Raw genomic sequence first — 26574 nt, forward strand, 5'->3', positions numbered from 1 at the left:
ATTCCTTGAATGCTTTAATGATAATCTGCACTGTCGAGGAAGAAATATGCAAATCCCTTCCAATCTTTCTTTGATGAATATTGTTTTTAAACACTTCAATGATTTTCTCACACATTTGTGGACAAACTGGATCTTCTCTGCCCACCTTTTTCAAAAAGATCAATAAAATCACTTAAACATCAATATGTATATATTGCATTTTTCAACGTGCCTGGAAGAGGTGGGGTGAACTTTATATACAGCCGGGTAATGTAGTTTAGTGAGGGGGCAGTGGAACAGTGTGCATTAAGGGGGGTTGCAAAGACAAACAGTGATGAGTTGATACAGTAAGACTGAATACTCCACGAAGGCAGTGATACTTGCAATAAAATCACAAAAGCAATACACTGAAGCATTAGTTCAAATAAATTCTTTATTAAGGGCTACCAGATGGAAAAACACAGTGACAAGCTTCCAGGCTCGAATTTATTTAGCCTAAAACAGTATAAAGAAAAAGGCAGCAAATTTACACTTTCGAAGATATGCACAGTAACAGATTCCGACAGGATAATGTGAAAATACAACCTTTCACTCTAAGAAACACATTCTCCAACACTATGAATACTTTTTTTTCAAACAGATCTGCAGTTGTCTGATTACAACACAAACCTCTGCTGGACACTTTCCTCCCTGGTATCCACATAAAATGTTCTTTAAAATCCGTCCACCAGTGGGTACGTTTGCAACTGAGATACTGTATATTGCACACAGTGGCTGCAACAGTAATTTCAGTAAAATAACATTAGTGGAAATTGTTTTAATTTCCCCATCGAGCACATCATCTTCAATCCTCACTTCACTATGGTATCATGTGAGAAACTCCTTTGATTTAGTGGCAAATTGCTTTAGAATATATATCAAAACAGCTCCATTCTGTTGACGGACCTATTACAGCACTGTTTTTATTCTCAAGCAAATAATTGATTTAACCTTTCAAGAGCATTTCCATCAGGTGGGGCAAATGATTGTGTGCTCGCTGTACAGATGTCAACTTTTGACACTATTACCAATTTAGGTTGTTTGTCATCTACAAATTATAAAAGTGTTACTGTCCTGGTGTAACTGTATAGAAAATATTTAGAACTTATTCTGTGCGTTACATTGCCGACATTACTTGCTCATCAGTTCTTCTCTATGTTGAGCCACCAGAACCAAGCCTGCCTTACATATCTCCATCCTGTGGAAGTGTTGCATCAGCACCTCTAGATCCATACTTTGTAGATAGTGTTTTGAAAAGTGCCATATAAATGAAGATATATCAAGATATAAAACATTTAATTCATAAACTCATCCTTTCAAAACACATTTTTCGAAGCCGTCTGCAGAAAATAGTTTTTAGGCCATTTTGACAATTAAACAGAACTGTTTATTATGATGCCAACTCTCCTTGCAACAACCAACACTTTTGGAGTGCTGCCAGCTGCTTGTTCAGTAACAACACAACTGTTATCCATTTTTTCATTTGAGTCCAGTTAAGAGACCATTACTCAAGAATACTGTGAAGTAGTAGTCCCACCACAAACCAATTTTTCCCCAAAACTCAACCGTGCAAAACTTCAACAACAACCAGCAATTAAAGAAGAAAAAAATAAAATAAGACATGGTATTATTTTCTCAGGTTGAGAAAAAAAAAAATTACATTTTTGCTGGGACTGTCCAAAACTACAACAAACTAAACATTTCACCTTTTAATTTTCAGGCACAAGAGAAACTGGGTCATTCTTTCATAAAAAAAAAAAATAAAAAAAAAAGGTTTGGTCACATCTCATCTTCAAATGAACATCTCAGACAGTTTTAAAAAGAATGAGACGAGTGTATAAAACAAAATTAGCTAAGTTTTTTTCCCCCCTATGCCGTAACTAACAAGGAACACATAAAGCAGACTCTTGGGCACTCTCCAGCAATTTATGAGCAAGAGAAAAGAGGAATCTGTGTGATGAAAGCATCTTCAAAGTAAGATTTGACACACTCAACCTTTTCTTTAAATATGAACACAAAAAGCAGACCGCTGTGGTTACTGTTCTGCTTTCTCCTGTGCTGTTCCTGTCACCAGCAGTAGATTGCAAGCCATGAACTGGACATTGAGCACATTGCTGGTGTTTCCAGTGTACAGTCCCACCAGCTCACTGGATGAGCCGTCAGCAGGTGTCCCACCGTGGGAGTTGCGGATATCCCACACGCGGACCGAGTTGTCCATTGATGACGACGCCACGAGGCTGCTGTCCAGGCTGAAGGACAGACTTGTGATGCTGTCCGTGTGCCCGCGAAGGTCTTTAAACAGAGTGCCTGACGCCAAATCCCAAAGCTTCACGCGCTGGTCCTCCCCAGCAGAAGCCAGGTACTTCCCATTAGGTGAAAAAGCGAGTGAGAGTACAGGGCCACGGTGGCCAGTGAAGAGGCGAACAGAGGCCCCCTGCTGGGTGCTCCATAGTCGTACCGTCTTGTCTGTGGAGCCGGTGGCCAGGTAGTTGGAGTTTGGGTGGAATTTGATGCAGTCAACATCTGAGAGATGTCCAGCATAAAGCCGCAGTGGGTAAGTGCGAGAGAACGTCCAAAGACGGGTGGTGCGGTCATGTGAGCAGCTGGCGAAATAAAGGCTGCAGGGGCTCACATCAACATCCCATACCGGGTAGGCGTGGCCCTGGTAGAGCACCGTGTTGGTGAAGCTGCCCAGGTCCCAGTATCGAATGGTTGTGTCTTCAGAGCAAGAGAGCAGGCCAGAGCTGTCTGTCAGGAAGGCGGTACGGTACACAGGGCCGCTGTGACCTCGCAGCGTTTTTATCTCACTACCGCAGCCATCCTCTTCATCAGCCTGGGAAGAGAGACATCTGGTATTACTTGGTTCTATCGTTATGTGCTTACACAAACTGAAAATATTGTGCCGCTAGTGGACCACAACTGATGCTCCTTTCTGAAACTGGTTTCCTAATTCACAGTTTAGCCCATCACTGTTAAACCACAGAGAAAGAAAAAAAGTTCAGCTTTCAAGAGACGAAAAGACTTCCTCTGTGTTCTGTCCAACAAACTAAAATCCCAAACTACTGCATTTACAAATGATACCAGAGTAAAGAAACCAGCTAATGACATAGGGAAACTTTTTATACATAAAAGACATTTAAAAAGTAGTTGGTCGGGGGCGGTCGGTGGCATAGTGGGTTAAGCAGCCGCCCCATGTACAGAGGCTATAGTCCTCGCTGCAGCTGGCCCCGATTCAAGTCCCGCACCGAGCGGCCCTTTCCTACATGTCTCCCCTCTCTCTCTGCCCCTTGCATTCCTGTCTCTCTCCAACTGTCCTATCATTAAATGCATAAAAAGCCCCCCAAACATTTTTTTTTTTTTTAAAGTAGTTGGTCACCGCCATTTACGAGTTGGAGATTAATTTTGTCAATTGGGAAGTTTCATGACCATGTCCAAAGACTGTGGTTGAGTTTCTGTAGCGGTCCAAAGACTTGGGAAAATAAAGGAAATTAGCCTGCTGACTTGCTGCCTGAAAAGCAGGCCTGAGCTGCAGTCAAATCAGCAATGTGGTAGATTCCCACAGGAATGTGCTGAGATATGGGTGTTTCTTTTTGATTGAAAGAACGTGGAAAGAAAATACTAGCTCAAATCTAAGCTGTTCAGTGCTTCAAGTCCTACCTTGAAATTGTTAGTGCCCTCAAAAGCTCTACCTCCAAGCCAGCATTGTTTTCAAAAAATACAAACACTAAGTATACTCACTTCCTCCTCCAGTACATCACATGCCAGGTGGATGCGCGATACGTCAGCCTGATGTGGTGTGGCCTTCAGCTTTCTGGCTCGGAGGCTCCACAGCTTCACCGTAGAGCTGTCAAAGCCTGCAGCCAGCAGCCGGCTGTCAGCCGACACCTCGGCCGTGTTCAGCATCTGCTCCGTGTGGTGGAAGGCATAAAAACAAATGGTCGTGAGCGATGGGGGGCCTTCGCGGACTTTCTTGATGCAGTCCTGCAGAGCGTCCAAGGCTGCCTCGTTCTGCGGAATCCCTGCAGGAACCTCCACCCCCTCCCCACCCTCTGCTCCATCCACTCCCACCCAGGAGGAAGTGGAGTTTGGGGCAGTTGTTGAAACCCCAGCAGCTCCGTACAGCTGGTAGTCTGTACGTCTGGAAGCAGTAACCTCCACTTGCAGGTGTGCGCTCAGGGCCCTACAGAGGGCGCTGTTGTCCTCACTCTGCAGGTAACGCAGTAAATAGCTGTAAGCCGGCTCCGTCAGATGAACCACGTACTTGTGCTCCAGAAAAGCTCTCAGCTTGGGGTTGGCTGCAACGTCCTGTGCTGTCAGAACATGCCGGAGCTGCTCTATGACACCGCGCTGCTCGCTGTCCTGATGAAAGGCGTCATGAAAACGGCTGTAAAAACCATCCACTGCCCCCTTCAGGCCAAAGCGCACCATATCCAGGTGGAGGTAGACAAACAGTGGATAGAGAATGCCGCTCACCTCTTGAGCCCAGGATATTTCTGCTTCTGTTGATAGGAGACAGGATTCTTAAGGTTTTCTAATCAAAGAAAATGTCTTTAATAGAACTTGGTGGATGCTTCTTTCTTAACTGAGAGCGGACATTCTAAATGCTAACATAAAAGAGCAACACACACTCGTGTTAGATTGTGGAAATCCACATTTATTTTCAGCTGAAAAGATGCAGACCTGAGAGAAAGGAGCGCAGCCTGGAGAACTGTGTCTCATACTGTTGTGGGTCAGACTGACAGGGAGCAGCAGAAATGACGTTGGCACAGCTCGACTCCGTTTGTACTGCTCAGAAAAGACAGAAAGGTTTGGAGAGTGTAGAAATACATTAATTCAAACAATCCCCTATAATGTTCATTCCGATGCGTGTGAAATTAGTATTTTTCTTTAACATCTGCTAACCTGTTAAGCTGGCAGCCATCTCTTCAGCTGACTGGAAAAGCTTGGCTCCTTTTAGGGAGCCGTCGGTGTCCACATACTGCCTCTTCTTCAGGTACTGAGCCACAGCGTACTGGATCTGCTCTGTGCGAACCCGTTTCATGACCTGACGAATACAAACCATACCCATGTCACACACTTGACAGTCTTAATACAGAAAGTTCATACGTTTAATTATATCTCACATTCTGCCAATTAGTACCGCACCTAATCTAAAACACGCTTTCAAGTTGTCATGGCGCTGCACTTAGTTTTCGTCATCGCCCCAGTGACCCCACAGTGAACCTCCCTGCACAGTGCACCGTCCCAGTTAGCTAGCAAAGCAGCGAGTGTTTTACTAGCCCAAATATTTTTTTAAAAAGTGACACTGGTAATGAGACCCTGGGCTTATTTGTAAGCCGGAAACAACTGGAGCGAGCCCTGTGAAAAGCTGATCAATTTTCACATTCAAGGTGGAAGCCTGCATTGAGCTAATCGGCTAACTTTAGCAATGGCCAATGGGCCTGGCAGCTCAAAACTTTTAGCGGGATTAAGTCAGGTCTGTAGCACCGCCGGCTGAAAGCAGATACTCACTGCATATCTTGTTGTTCCTCTAGTTGTCAGTCTGTGTATCAAGCAAGTTGAGTTGTAATGCATGCCAGTGTCCAACAGAAACTACGCCGCTTGTTTTCGTTACCGTTCCATCGTGGTTGTCCGCCACCGTTAAGGCTCAATTAATAATGCTCGGTTATGCTAGCTCGCCGCCCTCCTTTCTGCGCAGCCATAGCACAGCCCATTTACAGACAGCCGTTCCACTTCCTATTCGCCCCATTATAAAAAATTTGGCTGCAGTTCAGTTGATTTTCTCTGGGGGCGCTGGCGAGCGAGTGCAGAATGACCATTGGCCATAGGGCTGGCGCTAATAACTCAAAAAATGTCCCCGCTAGCGACTGAAACCTGAAAATATTACTGTGATTTCTGACAGAGGGATGTAGATTTATATAAAAAGTACAATAACCTGGGAGTTATATCTTTCTGTTTTCTTACAGGTCTGGCATTTGCGAGTCAGTCTCCGCTAGCATTTAGCTAACGGAATCTGAAGAACGCACGGCAGATTACGACCGGCTGCTTTACGATACTCGTCCACTGTGCCAGAGTGCTAACCTGGTGCTGCTAACAACAACCAAAGCTAAACCAGAGGCTAGTCAGAGAGTATGTAAAAGGGCTGTGCTGAAATCTGTAACTATTTGAGCTAACACCTCTCTGCTAGCTCAGCGCTAGGACTGACCATGCCGTAAAGTGATGCCACATGCGTGACGTCACTCGTGAGGCAATACTGACAATAAATGTGTATTTTAAAAAGATCTAGTGAGTCTAAAAAAAATCAAACCAAGTGCCGTTTGAAAGGATAATTTCTCCTGCCTTTAGGAAAATTAAAATGAAAAAATATAAAAAATTCTATCCAAAGCAATGGCTGCATCTAAGGTGAATCTCATAGTACCACCATAGAGTTCGGCGTGCTCTGCACTGCTTCGTTGGCGCCCCTAGAGTGCAGTACCACCCGGAAAAAGCCGCCAGTTTTTTTTTTTTTTTTTTTCTTTTTTTTTTAAATATAACTTTATTTTGCTTTACAAGATACAAAAATAGTGCAAAAACAAGACAAGTATCATTAATAATAAATGAAGAACAAATAAGCATACCGAAATAAATACATACACAAGTAGTTTAAATAATAAATGAAGAGAGAGAGAGAAAGAGAAATATAAAGAGAATATACCAGGGGACATGAACAATGAGAATTACACTGAGTTAAAAATTTCAAATTGGGAGACAAGATTTATAGTTTTGATTGCTTTCTTATTGTTAGAAGAGGAAATTGACTTAAAGTATATCTGGAGTTCTATCATGAAAGCAAAAAAATTGGGTTTCACTTTGGCAAATTTACATTTGTGAATGTAATATTTAGCAAGAATTAAAATGAGATTAATTAAAAAATATTCTTTTTCAGCAGGGGCATCACTCTTTATAAAACCAAATATTATATTTTGCAGAAGGAGCTTAAAATCACAGTATATATGATCTAAAATAAATCTACAAATATCTTGCCACAGCTTACGGGTATATTCACATTTCCAGAACAGATGAATAATGGTCTCAGTGTGAGTGTCACAAAAGGCACACTTCAGATCAAGATCAACAAATTTGAATTTGATAAAGAATGATTTAACTGGGTAACATCTATGGATAATTTTGAATGACACTTCTTTAACCTTATTAAGCACAAAGAATTTTTGAGGAAGAGACCAAATTTTATCCCAACATAAATCATTTACATAACTATTCCAGTGAAAAATTACAGGAGAAACACATCTGATATTACTTTGGAAAAGCGCACGAATTTTACAATTTTTCTTTTTGCTAGAAGAAGGGACAAAACATATTTTCCCAACTGGTGAGTTGGTTACCTCAGTGAAGGGAGCATCAAGTATAGAGGCAGATGTGTTGCTTTTAAACAACATTATTACACCAGGTGGGATTGCATCAAAGATGATGGCAAATTGTTTTGGTGTTACGGGTATTCCATAAAATTGAAGGAACTCCTCATAAGAAAATAAGCTACCATTGCTATTGAATAGTTGTTTGACCCAAATTATATCATTGTTGAACCACTCCCTTAAGAATATTGATTTGTTCTTATAAAGTATATCTTTGTTATTCCATATGGAGTAACGGTGTGGTGAAAAATTGTGTTTGTATATCAATGACCATGCAAGTAGTGCTTGTTTATGAAAGTTGGAAAGACAAATAGGAATTTTCCCTATGTTATAGTTACATGCTAAGAGGAATTTTAGGCCGCCAATCTTAGAAAAAATATGATTGGAGATACAGTTCCACATTGAATTTGGGTTTTTTAGAAATTGATTGATCCAATTGATTTTAAAGGTGTTGTTCAAAGAAGCAAAGTCCAAAAAATTAAAAGCCGCCAGTTTTCCCTCTCCTCTCTGGCCATAGCTTTCGCTGGTCTACTATTTCCGTCTGCATGGCTATGACAAGGCTAATATGTCGATGTCAGATTTTAGGATTTATTTAGTTTTTCTGTTTCCACACAGTGACTTTAAATAGAGCAAAGTTAGCGCAGCAGAGTTACAGCTTTGCAACCTGATTACCACACAGGATTTCCAGTCATACTTTTATTGGAAATTGTTTAATTAATTATTCATAATATTTAATATTATTAATGTGTAACTGAGAGATTATTGATCTTCTAGTGGGTCAGGTAACCACGGTATAAGTCTCATAGTCGAGGCAAAAAGGACTGTCATGAACAACTGTCTTTACACCTGATTAACCAATTCCCAGACTTTTCATGTGTTTCCTATTGTTTAATTGTTTGTTTGCACACACATAGATAGAACAGATTTCTTGCTTTGTGGCTTATGGGTTAAGCAGGAAGATAAATAAAGGAGTACAAAGTATATGACATGATACATGTTTTCTGTTCTGCAGTCTTCAAATGCACCTGCTCCTTTAAAATGTATATAAGATGACGTAGGCCATGTATTTTGTACATGATTTAATAAAAACAATTTAAAAAAATAAATTTAAAAAAAAGTCTATGACATGAGAGCAAGGTGTAATTCATGCGGACAAAGTTTTGTCGAATGTGAGCTTGAAGTGTTCCCTTCGAGTCCACTTAAGGGGCTCCTCATTGCTGTAAATGTTCATGCTTTTGATAAAGTTTTTTTTTTATAATGGGCTGTCCATGCTGTCGTCAACACTGACGTTTAATTCAAGCGACTGCCCCGCGCGTTGTTTGGAGGGAGGCAACGCAAAGTGGATAACAGTGTAAGCCTGCTTTTACGGTGCTAGCAGTAGATATTTGTCTACTGTAGAACTGTTCGGGGTAGTACCGCAGGCATGTTTAGTCCCCGCACTGCTCCGAGCTCCGCCCGCAGGCAGCAGGGCAGGACCGCAGCGAGGAAGAGCCTCTCCGGAGCGGCTACCAGCCTTCCGTTCTCCCCGCGCAGGACGCCTCTGTCGGCGAGGTGAGTGGATATACCCAGCAGGAACATATGTTGTTCTTCTTTTGTATACAGTAAAAACTGCTACTTGTACGAGTAGAGTCTGATCTATTAGTGGTTCATTAAATTCTCCCTTTATGATGGCTACAGTTATATTTCTTTTTCACCTCACTGACATACTAATACTTTCGGATTCACTAATATTACTGATGTTGGAAAATTTAAGCGCCATAAACTTGACCACTCACTAGTTTCAGCTCTATGTTTAGACAGTGGTACCAAGAGTTTGTGTTTCTTAATATGTGAAGTCTCTCTTCCACAGGTCAACACCCACGCGGATACAGAGCCACGCAGCTGCAGAAACCATCTGCTATGATGTACAGACGTTTGGCTCGTCCCTGCCTGTCAAAGTGATGGAGGCACTGACCATGGCTGACGGTAAGTGTACCTGCCTGAACCCAGGTGTGGCCTAAATTGGCATGTTATTTGGGCTTTTGGGCCACATCTGGGCCCCCACAAGACTTGCCGTAAGCCATGTAAGAGATGACTCGATATATTTTGGTCAGATATGGCCCATACAACAGATGCCATGATTCAATATAGGCACAGCTCATGACCTTTGTGCCACAGCTGGTCCGCATAACACTTGTCAGAGCCACAACTTTGCCAGAAGTGCCAAAGAAGCCCACACTAGGCCGAAATGTGTCTGCTACCTGTGATTCGCAGTTTTTATTGTGATGTATTTCTTTCTTTTCTGTTTTAAATGTCTCATTGTGTTGACACTAACCAGCTGTGTGTGTATGTTGATGCATCTAGCTGATGATCAGATCTCAGTGAAGGTGAATGAGAGTGGCTGGGCCTGGATGGTTTGTGGAGAGAGATTGATCATCTGGAAGATCTGTGTGACTCCTGTAGCCAAGGTACAATACATAAGCATGCACCAACCCAACAATGGTTTCATGTTACATTTACTGGTTTCAGGCTCTCAAATGTCATGGTATGATGTCTCTGTATGAGTGTATATTAAATCTCCTCAAATTAAAAAGCAACTGAAGGACGAGGGAAGCTGTTTATCTTTTAGTATTCTGCTGATGATCGATATAAAAGAAAAAAAAGGACTTCAAATAGTTCCATCTCAGGAGGATTTGTGAACAACAAAGTGAAATAGTGTTTTCCTACAGCTGTCTGTGTGTAAGGAGCTGCAGTTGCCCAGCAGTGAGTACAACTACACAGCAGACCTGGTGGCTGTGACTTCCTCCACTTCTCTGGAGATGGCCCCTGTTCAGTCCATATCTGTCTTGGCGCTGGCTGTGGAAGGTACGGCTCGTTTCTGGCCAAGCCTGGCTCATGAGGGCAACTACACAGAATCGGATTTGGACTTGGGAGATCTTTGCAACTTTGTCGTTTCTGTCAGAGTGAGTAGCTCTTCAGAAAGGCTGAATTACCGCTAAGAATGTGACAGTGGGTGTGTTGAGTATATCTGGTAAAACGGCTATTAGTTTATCCGTGTAATTTTTTAGTTCAGCATTTATTTATTTTTGATAATTTGTGGGATCTTGAACATCTGAAGCAGAAACATCAAATTTTTTTTTATCTATGTTTGCTTTTTTTTTTTTTTTTTTTTTTTTTCTCCCCTGGTTTGAATCTTCAGCTTAAATCCTTACTTCCACCCCAATTTTTTCTGAAGCTCTGTTTTTCTGTCTGACTCTCCTCTTCTCTCCCAGGGTGGAAGCTTCGTCATATCATCAGTTAGGAGTCAAATGTTGAGGGCAAGCGTAGACTCTTCAGGGAAGCTACAGTATCGGCCTCTGCTGCAGGGTCAGGGCATGCTGTCTGGCATTGGACGCCGTGTTTCCAGCCTGTTTGGCATCCTCTCCCCTCCAGCCAATGACACAGTGAGTTCTAATAAATTTTTCTTCTGTAGTGTTTGGGGTCATTTTATATTACTTCTCAGTAGCAACATTTAATATTGAAGTGCTGCAGAGAGGGCTCAGTCTGCAGGTAATTCATTTTCAAACACTGGCATCTTGGTTAGAGGTCAGTATCCCACAGTATGTGAAAGGTGATCAAAAGTAGGTTGTTTTTCTAATGTTTCAGATTGGTCAGATAGCATAGCAAACTGTATTCAGATTTCTAATGTTCTGGGGGCATGGACACAGATTCAAGGCAGAAAATCTGTACTGCTCCTAAAATACAAAATAAAACAGTTAAGTCAAAGATGAGTCAATATATGTTAACTTTTTGACAAACTACTGAGCATCAGCATTGCACTGTGGTACTGGGATTTATTACTGTGTATTATTTGCTCAGCTCCACAGTGTGCTGTGGGAGGGGGGAACCAGCTGCCTTTACACACTGACCTCTTCCAGTCTAAGTAAATGGGAGATGGACGAAAGCTCAGAGCACCAGATTTTCAGCTGGGATACCCGCAGAGCTCTGACCGAGAGCATCACTGATTCAATTTGGGTAAGTGCAGACTCCCGTGACAATGTATGGGTTCAGCATGATGGTACACATAATATCAGCATTGCCACTGTTGACCTTGAAGTGGTTTTTTTTTGTTACTCCTTTTACTTTACATTTAAGTCATGGTTGGATGGACTTTTTTGTAATTTGTTCCTGTGAAAAAACAAAACAAAACAAAAACACACATGTCCATGTGACATGTACAGACCTCAAGTGAAACTGGGCCCTAGATATTTCAGTCTGATTACACTTTAAATTGCTGTGACTCTGTGTTAATGTTGACACTGGCTTTTATCATTGAGTGCAACTCCACAATCACAATTATCACAATTATGCTAACAAACTGCAGCAGTATAGCAAGGTACTTATAACACACACAAAGAAGGTTAAAATCTTATTGGTGATTAATTCGGATCCATCCTTCTGGCAGCGCTGTTAAATGTTTATCACTGGCTGTTACTCTTAGACAGTGAGGATGAGGTGGTAGGGATTTGGTTGACAACCTTATAAAGAAGACAAACTATAGATTTATTCTGAACTGAGGATGAATCTATCTTGTACTTATTGCAGATTCATAAAAAAAATTGCTGCCTTAGATACTTGAATAACAATCTGCTATTAAAGTTATTCAAGGACAATAGTCCTACAATGTCTGTGCTAATATCTTAAAAAGGTTATGACCTTTCTAAAAACTCCTACAAATGAATACATTCTGATCTATGCTTTGACGAGTTGCTGGTCTGTTAGGCAGCTGCTTCCGGCTCTGCGGGATCCTAAGTTTGTTGAAGAAAACTGTTAAACGGCTACTAGGTTCAGAGTCTGACAAAGAGTTTAATTTATCTGGAAATCCAACAGTGCTTATTTTGTCCCAGTGTCAGTAAAACTCACTTTCTGGAACGGAAGCGTCACACTTAAGCTGTTTTCATACACATACTGGTGTCCTGAAATGATCTGCAGATGTTTCAGAGCGGGGGCATGTGATAAAAGTAAATATGTGAAACATTCGCTCTGGACTTCTTGTGGAGATTTTCCACTCAGCCTATTAGTAAAATCTCCAGAGCATCAGTTGGGAGACGATGTATGAACCTGTCAGTTATTATTTGCTGTGATGTGCAAGATGAAAAGAAACGGCACTGTCTACAGGTATAAAGGTCAACTCTGCCAGTGCTTACAGCAGCTGATGCTTTTCCCAGATCTGATGCGCAGTTTTGGTTGTTTGGGTCACAAGGAAGTCTTATACCAAATTGTGCCACTACGCATGTAAAAACCGAAAGCCCTTTTCAGAAATGAGATATGCAAAATCAAAGTCTTCATGTGATTGATACTGCTACAGTACATGTGTAATATTTGTTGTTCATGAAGATGGTCAGAGTTTTCCAGGTACAGTAGGTAAGTAAAACGTACTCGCAGTGGGCGGGAGCAGTGAAAAGTTTCAGGTTTCAGTTCATGAAGCGGTGGTGTGACAAGCAACCCCGTTGAATTCTTAATCATTACATTACATTACGGTCATTTTGCAGACGCTTTTATCCAAAGCGACTTACAATAAGTGTGTTCCACATCGGTTGGCAAAATAACTTGTGCATTCCCTTCCAAAACCAAACAGCTAAGAGCATAACTAGTGCTAGAGTAAATGCGGTAAGTTAGGTACCTTGACAAATGGGAAGACAATTTAGAAAACAAAGACCATTTAGGAAACAAATAAGTGCGTAAGGAGCTAGGACGAAACAGGTGATGTCCTAAGAGGGCTGATCTGGGTAGTATTTCCTGAAGAGATGGGTTTTCAGCCTGCGGCGAAAGATGGGCAGCGACTCAGCTGTCCTGACATCAGTCGGGAGATCGTTCCACCATCGGGGTGCCAGAACCGAGAAAAGCCGTGACTAGGGCTGCTCGATAATGGGAAAAATCAATATCACGATATTTTCAGTCAATATTGATATCACGATATTTTAAACGATATATAAATGTTTTGGTTTTTTTTTGCCAGCGGCAAAAAATATCCCATGGGCTGCCCTCTGCTGGCCTAGGTCTACCTCTACTAGAGCTTCACCTTGTTGAGTGCTAAGCACATACAGTATAATTATTATAGGCTTCAGTAGTACCTTTTTGTTAACACTGTATATTTTGTATTATGAGTCATAATTATGACTATATTTTATTCTTTTCCAAACGACCCCTACTAAAACACCTAGACATATCCATACAGAAAAGGGTGTATAAGCTCACATTTTGAAACACACACTTATATCTTTTTCTTCAAATCTAAAGTGGTCCCAGATCACCGAACTTTTTCTCCCTTTTTTCTCAATTAACTGAGCCTGCCCTATATCTTCCATTTCCAATGTTGTTGTTGCTAATCTCTCTTCAGCGTTTTTTTTTTTTTAATAATATCGTTTATATTCGATATTATTAATTTTGAGATCGTTTGACACCAATATCGTTATCGCGATCGAAATTCGATATATTGCACAGCCCTAGCCGTGACCGTGTCGATCGTGCGCAGGGACCGCTGAGTGACGGTGCAGCCGGCTGCCTGGAGGCCGCAGAGCGAAGTGGTCGGGCGGAGGTGTAGGGCTCGACCATAGCCTGGAGGTATGAAGGAGCTGTTCCTTCCACTGCCCAGTAGGCTAGCACCAGGATGCGAGCAGCTACAGGGACCCAGTGTAGAGAACGGAGAAGGGGAGTCGTGTGGGAGAACTTGGGGAGGTTGAACACCAGACGTCACCAGACAATCACCAAGATTGTATTACACTTACAGTAACGATTAAAAGTTGTTGTTAATTCCAGAAGGTGTTATTTTTTTTTTTCTTTTTACTCGGGTGGACTTTTTACACCGGTGCCTTGTTGCTGTTCTCTTTTTGTCTCAGCATCTTGTGTCAGTCATGGCTGCAGCAGGACCATAACTGGACCAAGTCATGCCAGATAATACCAACCATTGTTTTTTTCCCATTTTTTTCTTTTCTCATTGATACTATACGTTAAATATGCAGACGCACACAGACAGAGCGTTCTGTCCATCGTCTGCATTCATTTCGTGCATATTTTGGTACCTTTTCAGAGACCTTGCAGATGCGTATGCAAACGGAGCCGTACCACCGGAAATTGTGAGGGCAGTGTTGAACTCCATCAACATGCCGCAATGTATCTATTGGCCACTCAGACCGCTGTCATCTACTGAGCTGCCTCTTTTCATGACTCTTTCCGTCAAGGTGCATTCTCATGATCCAACATTGGAACTGGGAAGTGAACTCTGAACTTTGCCCTCTGGTGGATGTATTGCCCAAACAACCATGATGTAAAGCACACATGGAGTATGTGGGCAGTGACGCCTGACAACGTTTGAAATGAACGCACCTATTTACGTACTTACCAGGAGTATAAATGAGCCTTTAGACACATTTTGCATCAGTGATAACGGGACGAAAACCAGAGTACGCTGTTGTATTTTTATTTGATGTTCATGTGTGACCAACACATGTGACTGCATTCAGTAAAGAACATGTAAGTATTACTGGGTCAGACCTTGTAACAATGCTATCATGAGTTTTACTGAAAAGTGACCAGTGGCTGAAGCTGACACATTCACTCACCATTGCAGGCATGGAAACAAATGCATGTCTGAAAGTGACCCACACAGTAGCCTAGGGCTGAGCAATTTTATCGATACTGTTATATATATCGATATTTCGTTTCCCGGTAAAGTATCGATTAAATCTAATTGATTTATTTTATTTTATTTTTATTTATTTATTTATTTATTTTTTAAAGCAAACTTTATTGAAAAGTCAGACGTTACAATTAGTGAAAACACAGAACATTAATGTAATACAATACAATGCCAGGGGGTCACATTTTACAAAACAGTGATAAATTAGTTATAAAAACGTTGTATAAAGTGCACAGCTCTCACGTTTGTGACATGTTCGTTTGTTTCTGTTTGTCTGGCTGTGTTGTCCTTCCGGTTCAAAGGTTGGACCACCAGTCCAATCAGCAACGATTCATGTCAAATCACACTGTCCCTTTTTTTTTTTTTTTTTTTTTTTTTTTTTTTTTTTTTTAACCCAGAAAATGATGTAAGTGTATCGAATCGTATCATATCGTTGGCTGAATATCGTGTATCGTATCGTATCGTAAGATTAGTGTATTGCTACAGCCCTACTGTGGCCACCATTCTAATTCACAAAGTTGTTAAAAGTTTGCTCTATGTTCTGAGATAAGTTAAACTGTTAGAAACCAAATTCAGTGTTAGCCAGACTTAAAAACAACTCTTGTTTTTCTGACTTAAAATTGAGCTGAGAATGTGACTGAAGTTTCTTTCACCAGGGCTCAGAGAGCAATTACGAGGAGATGAAGGAGATGGCAAACGTGGCGTACCTGGACATGAAGCTCAGCCAGTGAGTGTGTTCGTCTGTATGTAAAAGTGTGTGTGAGTGTAACCTGCAGAGCTGGATAGATGCACAGACACAACAGCTCTCTAAACTGTCGTGATTTCAAAAATAGTTGTACACATAAAAACAGAAGCCCACGCTTCCCCATTCAATCAAGTTCTATGTCAGAGAATGTACTTTCCTTTTCATGTGACTGTTAGTGGTCATTGTAGACTGCTTGTTTGTGTTCCATCACAATGAATGGAACTGTCCTGATCCATGTATTTATCAATGTAATTATTGGATGTTTAAAAAGAAAATCTGTTTTTCTTTGTTTAGTCATAGCAAGTTCACAGTTCTTCTTCTTTCAGACTTTTGTTTAAAATGCCTGACTTGTTTGTTGAATTTTAAGCTTCTTTTCTGTCTGTTGGGGACGCTCTAGGCAAGATTAAAGGGACAGAAGTGTCATAAGCTTAAAGTGAGAGTATTCATTGTTATGTAGGTTGCTCTCTTTTTTTTCCCTGAATCACCATGGTAACTTGTGCTGAACACATAACCTGCTCCAAAGGCTACAAAACTGTTGGCCTTCGGCTAATGTTTCCTGACAGTTTTTTCTCTGTGAAGGCAAAACGTATCTGTGCTGTACCAAGAACATAGTCTGTACAAACCATTTAAAAGATGTATAGACTGAATATGTTCTGTGTTTTTGTTATTCTGAAGTTAGTCATGTAGTCAGCTTCTCTTTTCACAGAGTCTGAAGAAGAAAACCTGGTTAACAAAGACATTCCTTACCACCATGATACCACTTATGTCTGACTGGAGTTTTAGATTTTAAAGTGCCATATAATGCAAAAGAAGCTCGGTTGTGTTGAACTCGCTTCATAGCCATCTGAAATTGCCTATAAAGTCTAAGACAGCTTTGACTTTGAAGCTGCTCTTTGAAGCCAGTTCATGAGTAAAAACGATTTCCCGATGTGTTATGTGCATCTGGTCTGACTCTGACTCTGTGCTGTGTGCCTTCAGAGCCGGACTGGTGGTTTCTGCTGCAGCCTGGAACCCCTCAGACACTCCCTGCCTGGCCTACTTCTGCCTGGTCACCCTGCAGGATAATGGGGCCTCCATCTCTGAGCAGTTCACTGTAGAGGTGACAAAGTATAACTGTCCATTCCAGGTCAGTCCCCATCCTCGTGCTGCAGAGGGGGATTCACATTCTGTATACAATTTTTAGATATAAACCTGTAGAGATTTTTATAGGCTCTGCATCAGTACATCAGAGGAGAATAGTTTGTGTCAGTGCTGCTTAGACCAGTGCTGCTTGGAAATGTAATTTCTGCTCGGGGTCTACTAAAGAACCATAAACTCTATCAAAACAGTTGATGGTGTTTTATCTTGAATAACAGCGTCACTGGCAGGAAGTCCAGAAGTTAACCATCAAGCATTGCTTTGAGCAACACAAATGAAATCCCACTGATCTGTGTTCGACTTTAATGGCTGTCGAAAAGAAATCTCAGAAAGAAGTTGAAATCACTCTCATGACTAGATAATAAGATTTTTGTGTAAATGTAGAGAAAAAAACCTTTTCTGACGCAATTGTTTTGAATTTGTACTTTCCTAATGTTTTGTGATGCACAATATCATTTGAAATGTGTTCTGATTTGTCGCAGAGCGAGGAGGCCTTGCATGCCACACGCCTGGTGATGCCACGCTCCCCCAGCTCCACTGCCTTCCTGTACAACAAGGAGCTGGTGTTCACCTGCTCAACAGGCACCAGCAGGGGAGCTCCGCCAGATGAGAAAATCAGCTTTAACCTACCAGGTGCGAGGTGGCAGCGCTTTGTTTTCCATGCTCAGATGCCAACTCATTGTGTCTCGTCTTTGCAAGATTATTAACACTTTACATGATGATAAAAGACTATTTGGCTTTTGAAAATAACTAGGGATCAAAGGAGAAATTATAAAATTAATGGCATAATCTGATATTTAATATAGCACAGATGGGGATTGTATTATGACGATCTTTAACCCATTTAGACAGTGATACTCACTATTTTTTTTTCACAAGAGCCACATTGGCAGAGCAAAATCAAGGGAAGGGCCACTTTTGCAAATATGCATTTCTACATATAAAACATACCACAAAAAAGAAACAACACAGCCAATATATTTTCAATTAAAGGGGAACTCCGGGGCATTTGAAGCGCAATCCCATTGCTAGAGGTTGTCAAATACTGACAGTAGGACACAGACTGGTGCAAATCGGCGCTCCCTGTGCGGCGATTGAGCTTTTTGCGCAGCCTGTCATGCTAGCCAAATACGTGGTGGCCAATGGGCAAATTCTAAACCTTCCACGTAAAACAACAACTTGCACACTGCAGAAACGTCACACCACTTTATAAACCATCCGACAATAAAGTCACAAGCCTTACCATCAAAACCAAATGCATGGTTCTCACATTACTGGCATGGGGACGTTACAAAACAACTTTATAAACAGCATGTAACTCACCGGTTGTTGGTATGCGCGCGCATGTGAAAGCCCAAAAGAGTCAATGGACGATACTCCCATATACAAAGCAATTATCTTCTCTAGAAAAAAACTGCGTTCAAGTATTTAAAACATTACAACAATATATTACAACAATATTGTTGTAATAGGGCCCCGGAGTTCCCCTTTAAGACCACATTTACCTTAATACTGGGATGAGCGGAAGCTGGCATGCATGTCCTTGACTTTCTTCATGTTGTATTTGTAGTTTGTTCTTGTAATCATAGTGAGACATTCAAGATGAGCATGGTTTTTGTGCTGGTTTTTGCCCTTTTTTAATTAAAAAACAATCCATTGTTCCTGCATCTCGCGATACACCCGATGTTTGCCTGCTCGTCCCCTCTCTGGTGTCTTCATGCTGATTTTCGTTTGGTTTTTGTGCTGGTTTTTTCCCTTTTTTAATTAAAAACCGATCCATTTTGCCGGCATCTCGCGCTGGCTAAAGGAGCTAGCGCGCACGGCGGTCAAGTGTGAGGTGGGTTAAGCGGGCTGCGTTGCCAGGTTTAACAGTGCCCCATTAGGAAACACCATTAAGCCTTAATTAATACTTAATAAAAATACTTAATACTACAAAAATGCAAACTTAATAAAAACACTTAATACTGAAAAAATGTATTGTTATTGTTACCATATTGTTATAAGCTACTATGCGAGTGCGAGCCACCAATTAAAGCTTGAGGAGCTGCATGTGGCTTGCGAGCCACATGAGTATCTCTGCATTAAGACCACAACTTGTGTGTGTATATCAAAGTCTGTTTAAAGTCTGATGTCCATCATCTAACAAAATTGAAAACTGAAGGGTAGAACGCAAAGGATGAATAATTCATCTGTCTGCTCAGGTGATGGCATATATGGAGGAGGCTGCTGTGCCAATCTGCCGGTATTTTTCTCCCAGAACAACGGCCTGGTTGCGGTGGTTGCCAGGGAGACTGCCTCCATCCTACCGGAGACCATGGAGGACTCACTGTGCTCTTCACTGGCTGCAGCACCAGAGGTAAAACTGCAGTTAAGAGCTTTACACAAAGACTTTTTCACACATGAACCACAGTCCCACACTTTCTCAGACATTTACCAGGACACTTTTTTTCAGTCGGACCATACAGCAGTTACCCTTCCAACACTGTAGTAAAAACCTTCACCTAATCTCTAGGGCTGTAGCGATACACTGTCACGGTACGATACACAATATTCAGCCAACGATTCGATACACTTACATCATTTTCTGGGGGAAAAAAAACAATAACAATTAAATAAAAAAAATAACAATTTAAAAAAATCGATACTCACGGCTGAAAAATCGATACTTTATCGGGAAATGAAATATCGATATAATTGCTCAGCCCTACTATTCTCCATCTGAGCCCATAGAGCAGGTCATTGTCTGAAGACTTCACAGGAAGTCTTGAGCCCCAGTGCTCTAAACCAAACTGTGTATTTCCAGAACATATTTTACATTAACCATGATCTGTTGCCTGCTACTGTGATCTGAGAATGAGGCCCAAATCCAGATGGATAAGAATATTGGTTCAGGTTATGGGCCTGTGCAGCTTCTGCCTTTATCAAGTCTCCTACCTCCCATAACAGTTCACTCTTTGGACTTGCAGTGAGAGAAAATATGCTTAAAATAGAAAAAGAAATGCTTGTTAACCATGGTTTTATCAACTTATTTGTGGCTGTTTAAGGTTTCTGTCATGGAGACTCCAACCAGGGCAGAGCCTGTACCCCAGGAGGACAAGACCAAACTCCTGAAGGCTGCCTTCCTGCAGTTCTGTCGGTACGTCAATAGAAAAGTTTGCAGATCGATTTTCAAAAGCAAAGTATGGAACTGAGATTGTTTCCTGATACCCTCTGGTTTAGAACTGTGCATCAGTTTGTGCAGAAGATCAGCGACATAAGTGTTTTGTGTTTATTTGAGCTCATCCAGGAGCAGAAAACACGATCAGTCCACGTTTATGAAATGACTAATTTTCAAATGAAACAATCAAACACTGTTTAAAGCTTCGCATATATAAAGAGTTGGACTTCTCTGCATCATACTATGGTCTGTATACTCTCGCAGCAGTGTGTCGCAGTGAGCTTGTCGCAGACACGACGCAGTTATTTTTGATTTATGCCTACTTTTGAAGCGCTGTCTGTGCTATGTTAATCCCACGCCACAACGCAAGAAGGACCATCATGAACAAGCTAGGATTGTGGGTGTTACGGTTACGGAGGTCATTCAACAACAATGGCGACTGGACGAATGCGCACTTTGATTGAGATGCAGCTGATCGATCTAGAAATAGAAGAAATATTGCTACTACTGGAGCTGGCAGAGAGGCGAAAGAATCGTCACGGTTAGCACGGTTAGCGTCACCATTAAGGCTGATTTATGGTCGGAAACCAGGTCGTCTGCGTGTGTGTCGCAGTTAACGCAGACATGCCCCCGCCCCTTACGCAGACACTCTGGTGCACCTCCCCAAAATTGTAACTCACCGTAGACAGTGCCGCAGACATCGCCGCAGGGAGGAGAGAAAGGAGGCCTCTTATTGGTCAACTCTACATCCGCTCTACACTATGCGTATTTCCGGTTTGCTAACCGGCTAATGGTGACGCTAACCGTGACGATTCTTTCGCCTCTCTGCCAGCTCCAGTAGTAGCAATATTTCTTCTATTTCTAGATCGATCAGCTGCATCTCAATCAAAGTGCGCATTCGTCCAGTCGCCATTGTTGTTGAATGACCTCCGTAACTGTAACACCCACAATCCTAGCTTGTTCGTGATGGTCCTTCTTGCGTTGTGGCGTGGGATTAACATAGCGCAGACAGCGCTTCAAAAGTAGGCATAAATCAAAAATAACTGCGTCGTGTCTGCGACAAGCTCACTGCGACACACTGCTGCGAGAGTATACACGGCCCTTTAGCCGGTTAGCAAACCGGAAATACGCATAGTGTAGAGCTGATGTAGAGTTGACCAATCAGAGGCCTCCTTTCTCTCCTCCCTGCGGCGATGTCTGCGGCACTGTCTGCGGTGAGTTACAATTTTGGGGAGGTGCACCAGAGTGTCTGCGTAAGGGGCGGGGGCATGTCTGCGTTAACTGCGACACACACGCAGACGACCTGGTTTCCGACCATAAATCAGCCTTTAAGTCTTCTGGTACACAGTTACATTTCCTGAAAATCTTGAATTGAGCATAACCAACTTTACAGTGAAATGATGAATTTATTTGTCCTTGCTTTTTCAGCAATGACCTGATGGGAGCTCAGACGATTACAGATGAGCTCTTCCCCACTGACAGTGATGGAGAGGAGGGAACTGAGCTGGACAGCATTGTGACTCAGATCAACCTGGACCTGGTGGACGATTACCCGGCCTCAGATCCTCGCTGGGCTGAGTCTGTCCCTGATGGTGAGGGGAGGAGAGAAGGGGCTCGCCCCTCAAAGCTGTGATTATAACTATTGGAAACATGCAGACAAACTCACAGCTAGTGTCAGCCTCAAACTTGTCCATCTCTTTCTTTTGTTTTGATTGTTTCAGAGTGTGCTGGCTTTCCTCTGACCTCCCTCATCATCCTCCACCAACTGGAGGACAAGATGAAGGCCCACGGTTGTTTCATGGACTTTCTGCTCCAGGTAAAGATGCATTCTGCATTCTACATTCCACAATCTACACCTCAGCGACAACTTTAATTAGCCATCTGTGCTTTACAGTCAGGAACACAACTTTCTGGAGTGAAGCACAGTGAGCGACAGCAAGTCCTTTTCCCTAAAACACCAAAACTAACAAGATGGAAACATTTGCATTCACATGTTTCATAGAATTGTTGTTTATCTAGATTAATTCCTACTTGATCTTTTGGAAACTTGCAAGCCTTTCTGGGCTCAGTTTATTGTTGTAACTTGTAAAAAGCAATTTGAAAGTTTCTGCTTGTTTCACCTTTTCAGTGGAAGCACTGAGCTGCCCCTGAGCTAATTTAATCCTGGAGAAACTCTTGCAAGCAGATTTCATTAATCAGCACCATTTTCCATTTTGTACAGATGGGATTAGGTAAAAAAAAAAGATTGAGACCAAAACAACAACTAGGCATTTTAGACTCAGCTATAGGGAAACAATCACACAAGTGTCATCATGACTCAGATTTCTCCCTCCCCTGCCAGGTGGGTCTGCTGGACCGGCTCAGTCAGGTGACGGTGCGTTCCGCTCCCATGGCAACGCGTCTGCTGCTATGTGAGCACGCTGAGAAGCTGCAGGCGGCCATGGTTCTGAAAAACTACCACACCAAACATGCTGAGCTGGTGAACCGGGCCATCAGCGCCACGCTGCAGAGGAGCAGCACCTCGGTGTCGCTCAGCCTCACTGTAGCTGACGTTTTCTTCAGAGAGGTCTGTGTCTCTGTTGCGAAGGAGTAGTTTGGAAGTTCGACGGCTGTTTTACCTGTTGTCATGTTGCTTCCACAGGTGTCCCAGATCTCCTCTGTGTTTGACTGCCTGCTGGAGGAGGAGGAGCAGAGTCTAAAGGAGATCTCTGCTGACTCAGTGCAGTGGGCCGAGGTGGTCCTCGCAGTAAACAACATCATCAAGGTAAAAATCTCTGTTCGTGGTTTGATGAAGGCTGACGTGTGCCACCAGAGAGGAAAGACAAAAGTAGTAACATCGGAGAGGTATGCTAAACTGTAGTGATGTGGAACTTGTGCTGTGTGTCCAGGATATGCTTCAGGCTGCTGGTCAGTACAGAGAGACAAAGGCTTCCATGTACAGAGCCCCTGAAAGAGCGGCCGAGCCTGAGTATGTCCCTTGGACAGGTAATGTCTGGTCATCTTCTAATAGAATTATGTTTACAATTGGGGACTTGGATTTGTGAAAGTGCCTGTTGACGTAGACTACATTATTAACACTTTTGCTGTCACCTTCTCTTTCCTCCAGCATCAAGTGGTGTTGGAGGTGTTCGCACCATCATTTCCCGCCAGCATGACATAATCTTGCGTTCAGTCTACCAACATGCTGACTCAGAGCTGCGCAGCGTCCTCTCTGAACAGCTGGTGGCGCTGTTGGACATCTACTTGGGTGGCTATGTGGCCCAGCTGACTTCCCTGCCACAGCAGAGGGCCCCAGGGGCCCAACAGGAACGTTACAACAGCCTGGAGATGGAGTACAGTCAGCGCCGCTCAGAGCTGCTGGCACCACTGTGTAAGTGGGCTTCAATGAAATGGAGCCAAACCGCACCTACTTCTAGAAATGTCATAAAAAACGCAGCTTTGTCAAAGTTTCAGATTTTTCTTTATGGGTTTTATGTCATGATTGTGTTGCAGTGGAGCTGGGTCAGTACCAGTGGGTGGCAGCGTTGGCTGAGAAGTACTGTGACTTTGACATTCTGGTTCAGATGTGTGAGCAGACTGACAACCAGAGCCGACTACAGCACTATATGGCCAAGTTTGCTGAGCAGGTACAGCGCTGCAGAACCACCAGATCCCAGAGCAGGGATCGCTCCTCAGGGAGGTGTTCTTTTTATAGATTATGAAGTCCTGTGTTGCAAATTTCTAAAATTTAATCAACTCAACCAAGGCTTCGACAAATGTATTTGGTCTTGCATGGTGAGCATGTTATTTTCAACATCTTTACAATACTTTTGGGGTTTTTGCTCACCTGGAGATAATGTTTAAAAAAGGTCCCTTTAACATCAAAGATAAAAATCCCAAAGTGCATTGGGATATGTGTTTCACCCTGGTGCCAAAACTTCCACACAGATTTTAGTAAACCATCCATTGATGTATAAAAGCACAAAGATCTTGAATTTACTAATAACATAATTCTTTTGTTTAGTTTGTTTTTCTCTTTTTTTCCACATTAAAAATCCCATTTTTGTCTTGTAAAAAAGCTTTAAAATTATGCATTTTATGATGCTCTTGTCACAGTCATTAAAACAAAACCAACCCAGAAGAATCAAGTGCCTGTCAGATCTTCAGTCACCTTGGTTTGTCTTTTGAGTTGGCTCAGCCAAAGATTATTGATTTATTTTATTTATTTTTATTTTTTTTCTTCTTCTTCTTTTTATTGCACACATTTCAACTATAAGCCACATTCACTCACACAATCACACAGCATATTTTAGTGCCTGTGGACCACTAAGTGCTTTCTTCTAAGAATTCACACACATTCATACACCGATGGATGCATCGGTAGGCGTCATGGCGTTCAGTGTCTTGCCCATGCTCCGAACCTTAACTCTAACCCTAATAAATGATGGGTTTCAGAATAGTTTTGTGAGCTAAAAACATCTTTCACACTTGTCTTCATTGTTTTCAAGTAAATTATCTACTGAAGCCAAATATCTTTCATTGGAATTAGCCTAATTTTAATTTCAATAGAATTCTGTTAACTATGTGCTGCGCTCTTTCACTGAGGTCTGTTGACAGACATGCTAACCTTCATATGTAGGTCCCACATTGTCTGACCAGCTGTCAATTCATCAACTTTTCTCTAATCTCATCCTGTGTAATATGTGTTTTTCACTTTAAAGTCTCTAAATAGGGAGCAGTGGTGCATTAGTGTCCTGTTGGTGTTGAAGTCCAATCGGAAATCTCATTGTCTGAGATCTAAATGACCCAGTCAGTTTAAATCTGTCATCACCCCACACCGTTCCTTTCAGAGCTCTCGAGTCAACACACTTCTGTCTCTCAGTATACTTTACCCCCTCCAAATGTTGTCATGAAATCATCAAACAATGTTTAATTGCACATACCCAAACTGGCAATCATAAATAAGCCACTCTGGGCTTTTTTTTTTTTTTTGTCCTATTCTGTCTTCTAGAACTTTGCTGACTTCCTGTTTCGTTGGTACATGGAGAAGGGGAAGAGGGGTAAGCTGCTGTCCCAGCCGGCTGCACAGCACCACCAGCTGGCCAGCTTCCTGCAGGCTCACCAACACCTGAGCTGGCTGCACCACATCCACATCCACGACTATCAGAGTGTACGTCACTCGCACACACGTCTGTTTGGTGCTGTCCTTTGCTCTCACAAATACTTTTCACATTCTAATATTGATAGTAAGGCTTTGCCTGTCCCATTCATGTTGTTCATTCTGTCCTTGCATATTATATAATGTTCTGGGTGACGAGAAGAGTGTTTTATATTAAAAACACTGTTACACCGTTACTGATCTCAGCTTGATTTGGCTAAAGGCTCCTATAAATCAAGCCAATAATTCGCTTTCAGGAATGGCTGGAGAGGTTTTTTTCTATGTGCACACCATCGGTTCTATTGGAACTAGGGCTGGGCAATTTAACTTGTTATTATCGCTTTAACGCCGATAAATATTTTATCGCGCATTAACGCATGTTTTATTTTATTTAATTTTTTAGAATTAAAAAAAAAAAAAAAAAAAAATTTAAGGGCTTTTGTGCCTTTAATGGATAGGAAAGTTCAGAGACAGGAAGCAGGGGGCTGAGAGAGGGGGAACGACACGCAGCACAGGGCCGTCCGATGCGGGACTCGAACCGGGGCCAGCTGCAGCGAAGACTATAGCCTCTTGTACATGGGGCGCCTGCTCAACCCACTGCGCCACAAACCAACCCTGTTTTATTATTAGGGACCGAGCAGTGAAACTGCAAGGACCCTATTGTATCTGTAAGGTTTATTATTAGGGACCGAGCAGTGAAACTGCAAGGACCCTATTGTATCTGTAAGGTTTATTAGGGACCGAGCAGTGAAACTGCAAGGACCCTATTGTATCTGTAAGGTTTATTAGGGACCGAGCAGTGAAACTGCAAGGACCCTATTGTATCTGTAAGGTTTATTATTAGGGACCGAGCAGTGAAACTGCAAGGGCCCTATTGTATCTGTAAGGTTTATTAGGGACCGAGCAGTGAAACTGCAAGGACCCTATTGTATCTGTAAGGTTTATTAGGGACCGAGCAGGAACTGCAAGGACCCTATTGTATCTGTAAGGTTTATTAGGGACCGAGCAGTGAAACTGCAAGGACCCTATTGTATCTGTAAGGTTTATTAGGGACCGAGCAGTGAAACTGCAAGGACCCTATTGTATCTGTAAGGTTTATTATTATTCCGTCTTCTTCTTCTTCTTCTTCTTCTTCTTCTTCTTCTTCTTCTTCTTATTCTTTGCAAAAGGTATGCGAAAACTCAGGAAATTTTGCGAGCGCCACCTGCCAGTCGACGACATGAAAGAATCTAAACTTTATATTTTTGGGAGTCGCTCATTGACTCTGTAGCGCCCCCTACAATGCTTAAAAATGGTGCCCGCAATGGGGTT

At 42.2% G+C, this 26574-nt stretch overlaps 2 protein-coding genes across 2 annotated transcripts in view; one reads left to right on the forward strand and one right to left on the reverse strand.

Moving 5' to 3' along the window:
* Positions 1 to 398: 398 nt before the first annotated feature.
* On the reverse strand, positions 399 to 5910 carry taf5l (TAF5-like RNA polymerase II, p300/CBP-associated factor (PCAF)-associated factor). The gene is made up of 5 exons (XM_075464133.1): positions 5530 to 5910; positions 4921 to 5062; positions 4699 to 4803; positions 3757 to 4517; positions 399 to 2851 (listed from the first exon to the last, which is right to left on the reverse strand). The coding sequence occupies exons 1-5, from the start codon at positions 5590 to 5592 to the stop codon at positions 2054 to 2056; spliced, it is 1869 nt and encodes a 622-aa protein (XP_075320248.1). The 5' UTR covers positions 5593 to 5910; the 3' UTR covers positions 399 to 2053.
* Positions 5290 to 26574, forward strand: part of nup133 (nucleoporin 133) — a 34395-nt gene continuing 13110 nt past the window's right edge. Inside the window, exons 1-19 of the mRNA XM_075464131.1 lie at positions 5290 to 8981; positions 9280 to 9395; positions 9774 to 9877; positions 10139 to 10372; positions 10682 to 10852; positions 11268 to 11423; positions 15744 to 15814; positions 16811 to 16958; positions 17452 to 17602; positions 19171 to 19325; positions 20014 to 20105; positions 21555 to 21718; positions 21848 to 21942; positions 22468 to 22692; positions 22768 to 22890; positions 23015 to 23111; positions 23233 to 23496; positions 23619 to 23752; positions 25117 to 25275. Coding sequence (XP_075320246.1) covers positions 8854 to 8981; positions 9280 to 9395; positions 9774 to 9877; positions 10139 to 10372; positions 10682 to 10852; positions 11268 to 11423; positions 15744 to 15814; positions 16811 to 16958; positions 17452 to 17602; positions 19171 to 19325; positions 20014 to 20105; positions 21555 to 21718; positions 21848 to 21942; positions 22468 to 22692; positions 22768 to 22890; positions 23015 to 23111; positions 23233 to 23496; positions 23619 to 23752; positions 25117 to 25275 — 2787 coding nt within the window. The 5' untranslated portion in view covers positions 5290 to 8853. The remainder of the gene's footprint in view (positions 8982 to 9279; positions 9396 to 9773; positions 9878 to 10138; positions 10373 to 10681; positions 10853 to 11267; positions 11424 to 15743; positions 15815 to 16810; positions 16959 to 17451; positions 17603 to 19170; positions 19326 to 20013; positions 20106 to 21554; positions 21719 to 21847; positions 21943 to 22467; positions 22693 to 22767; positions 22891 to 23014; positions 23112 to 23232; positions 23497 to 23618; positions 23753 to 25116; positions 25276 to 26574) is intronic.

Source organism: Odontesthes bonariensis, chromosome 4 (genome assembly GCF_027942865.1).
Source record: "Odontesthes bonariensis isolate fOdoBon6 chromosome 4, fOdoBon6.hap1, whole genome shotgun sequence".
NCBI lineage: Eukaryota > Metazoa > Chordata > Actinopteri > Atheriniformes > Atherinopsidae > Odontesthes > Odontesthes bonariensis.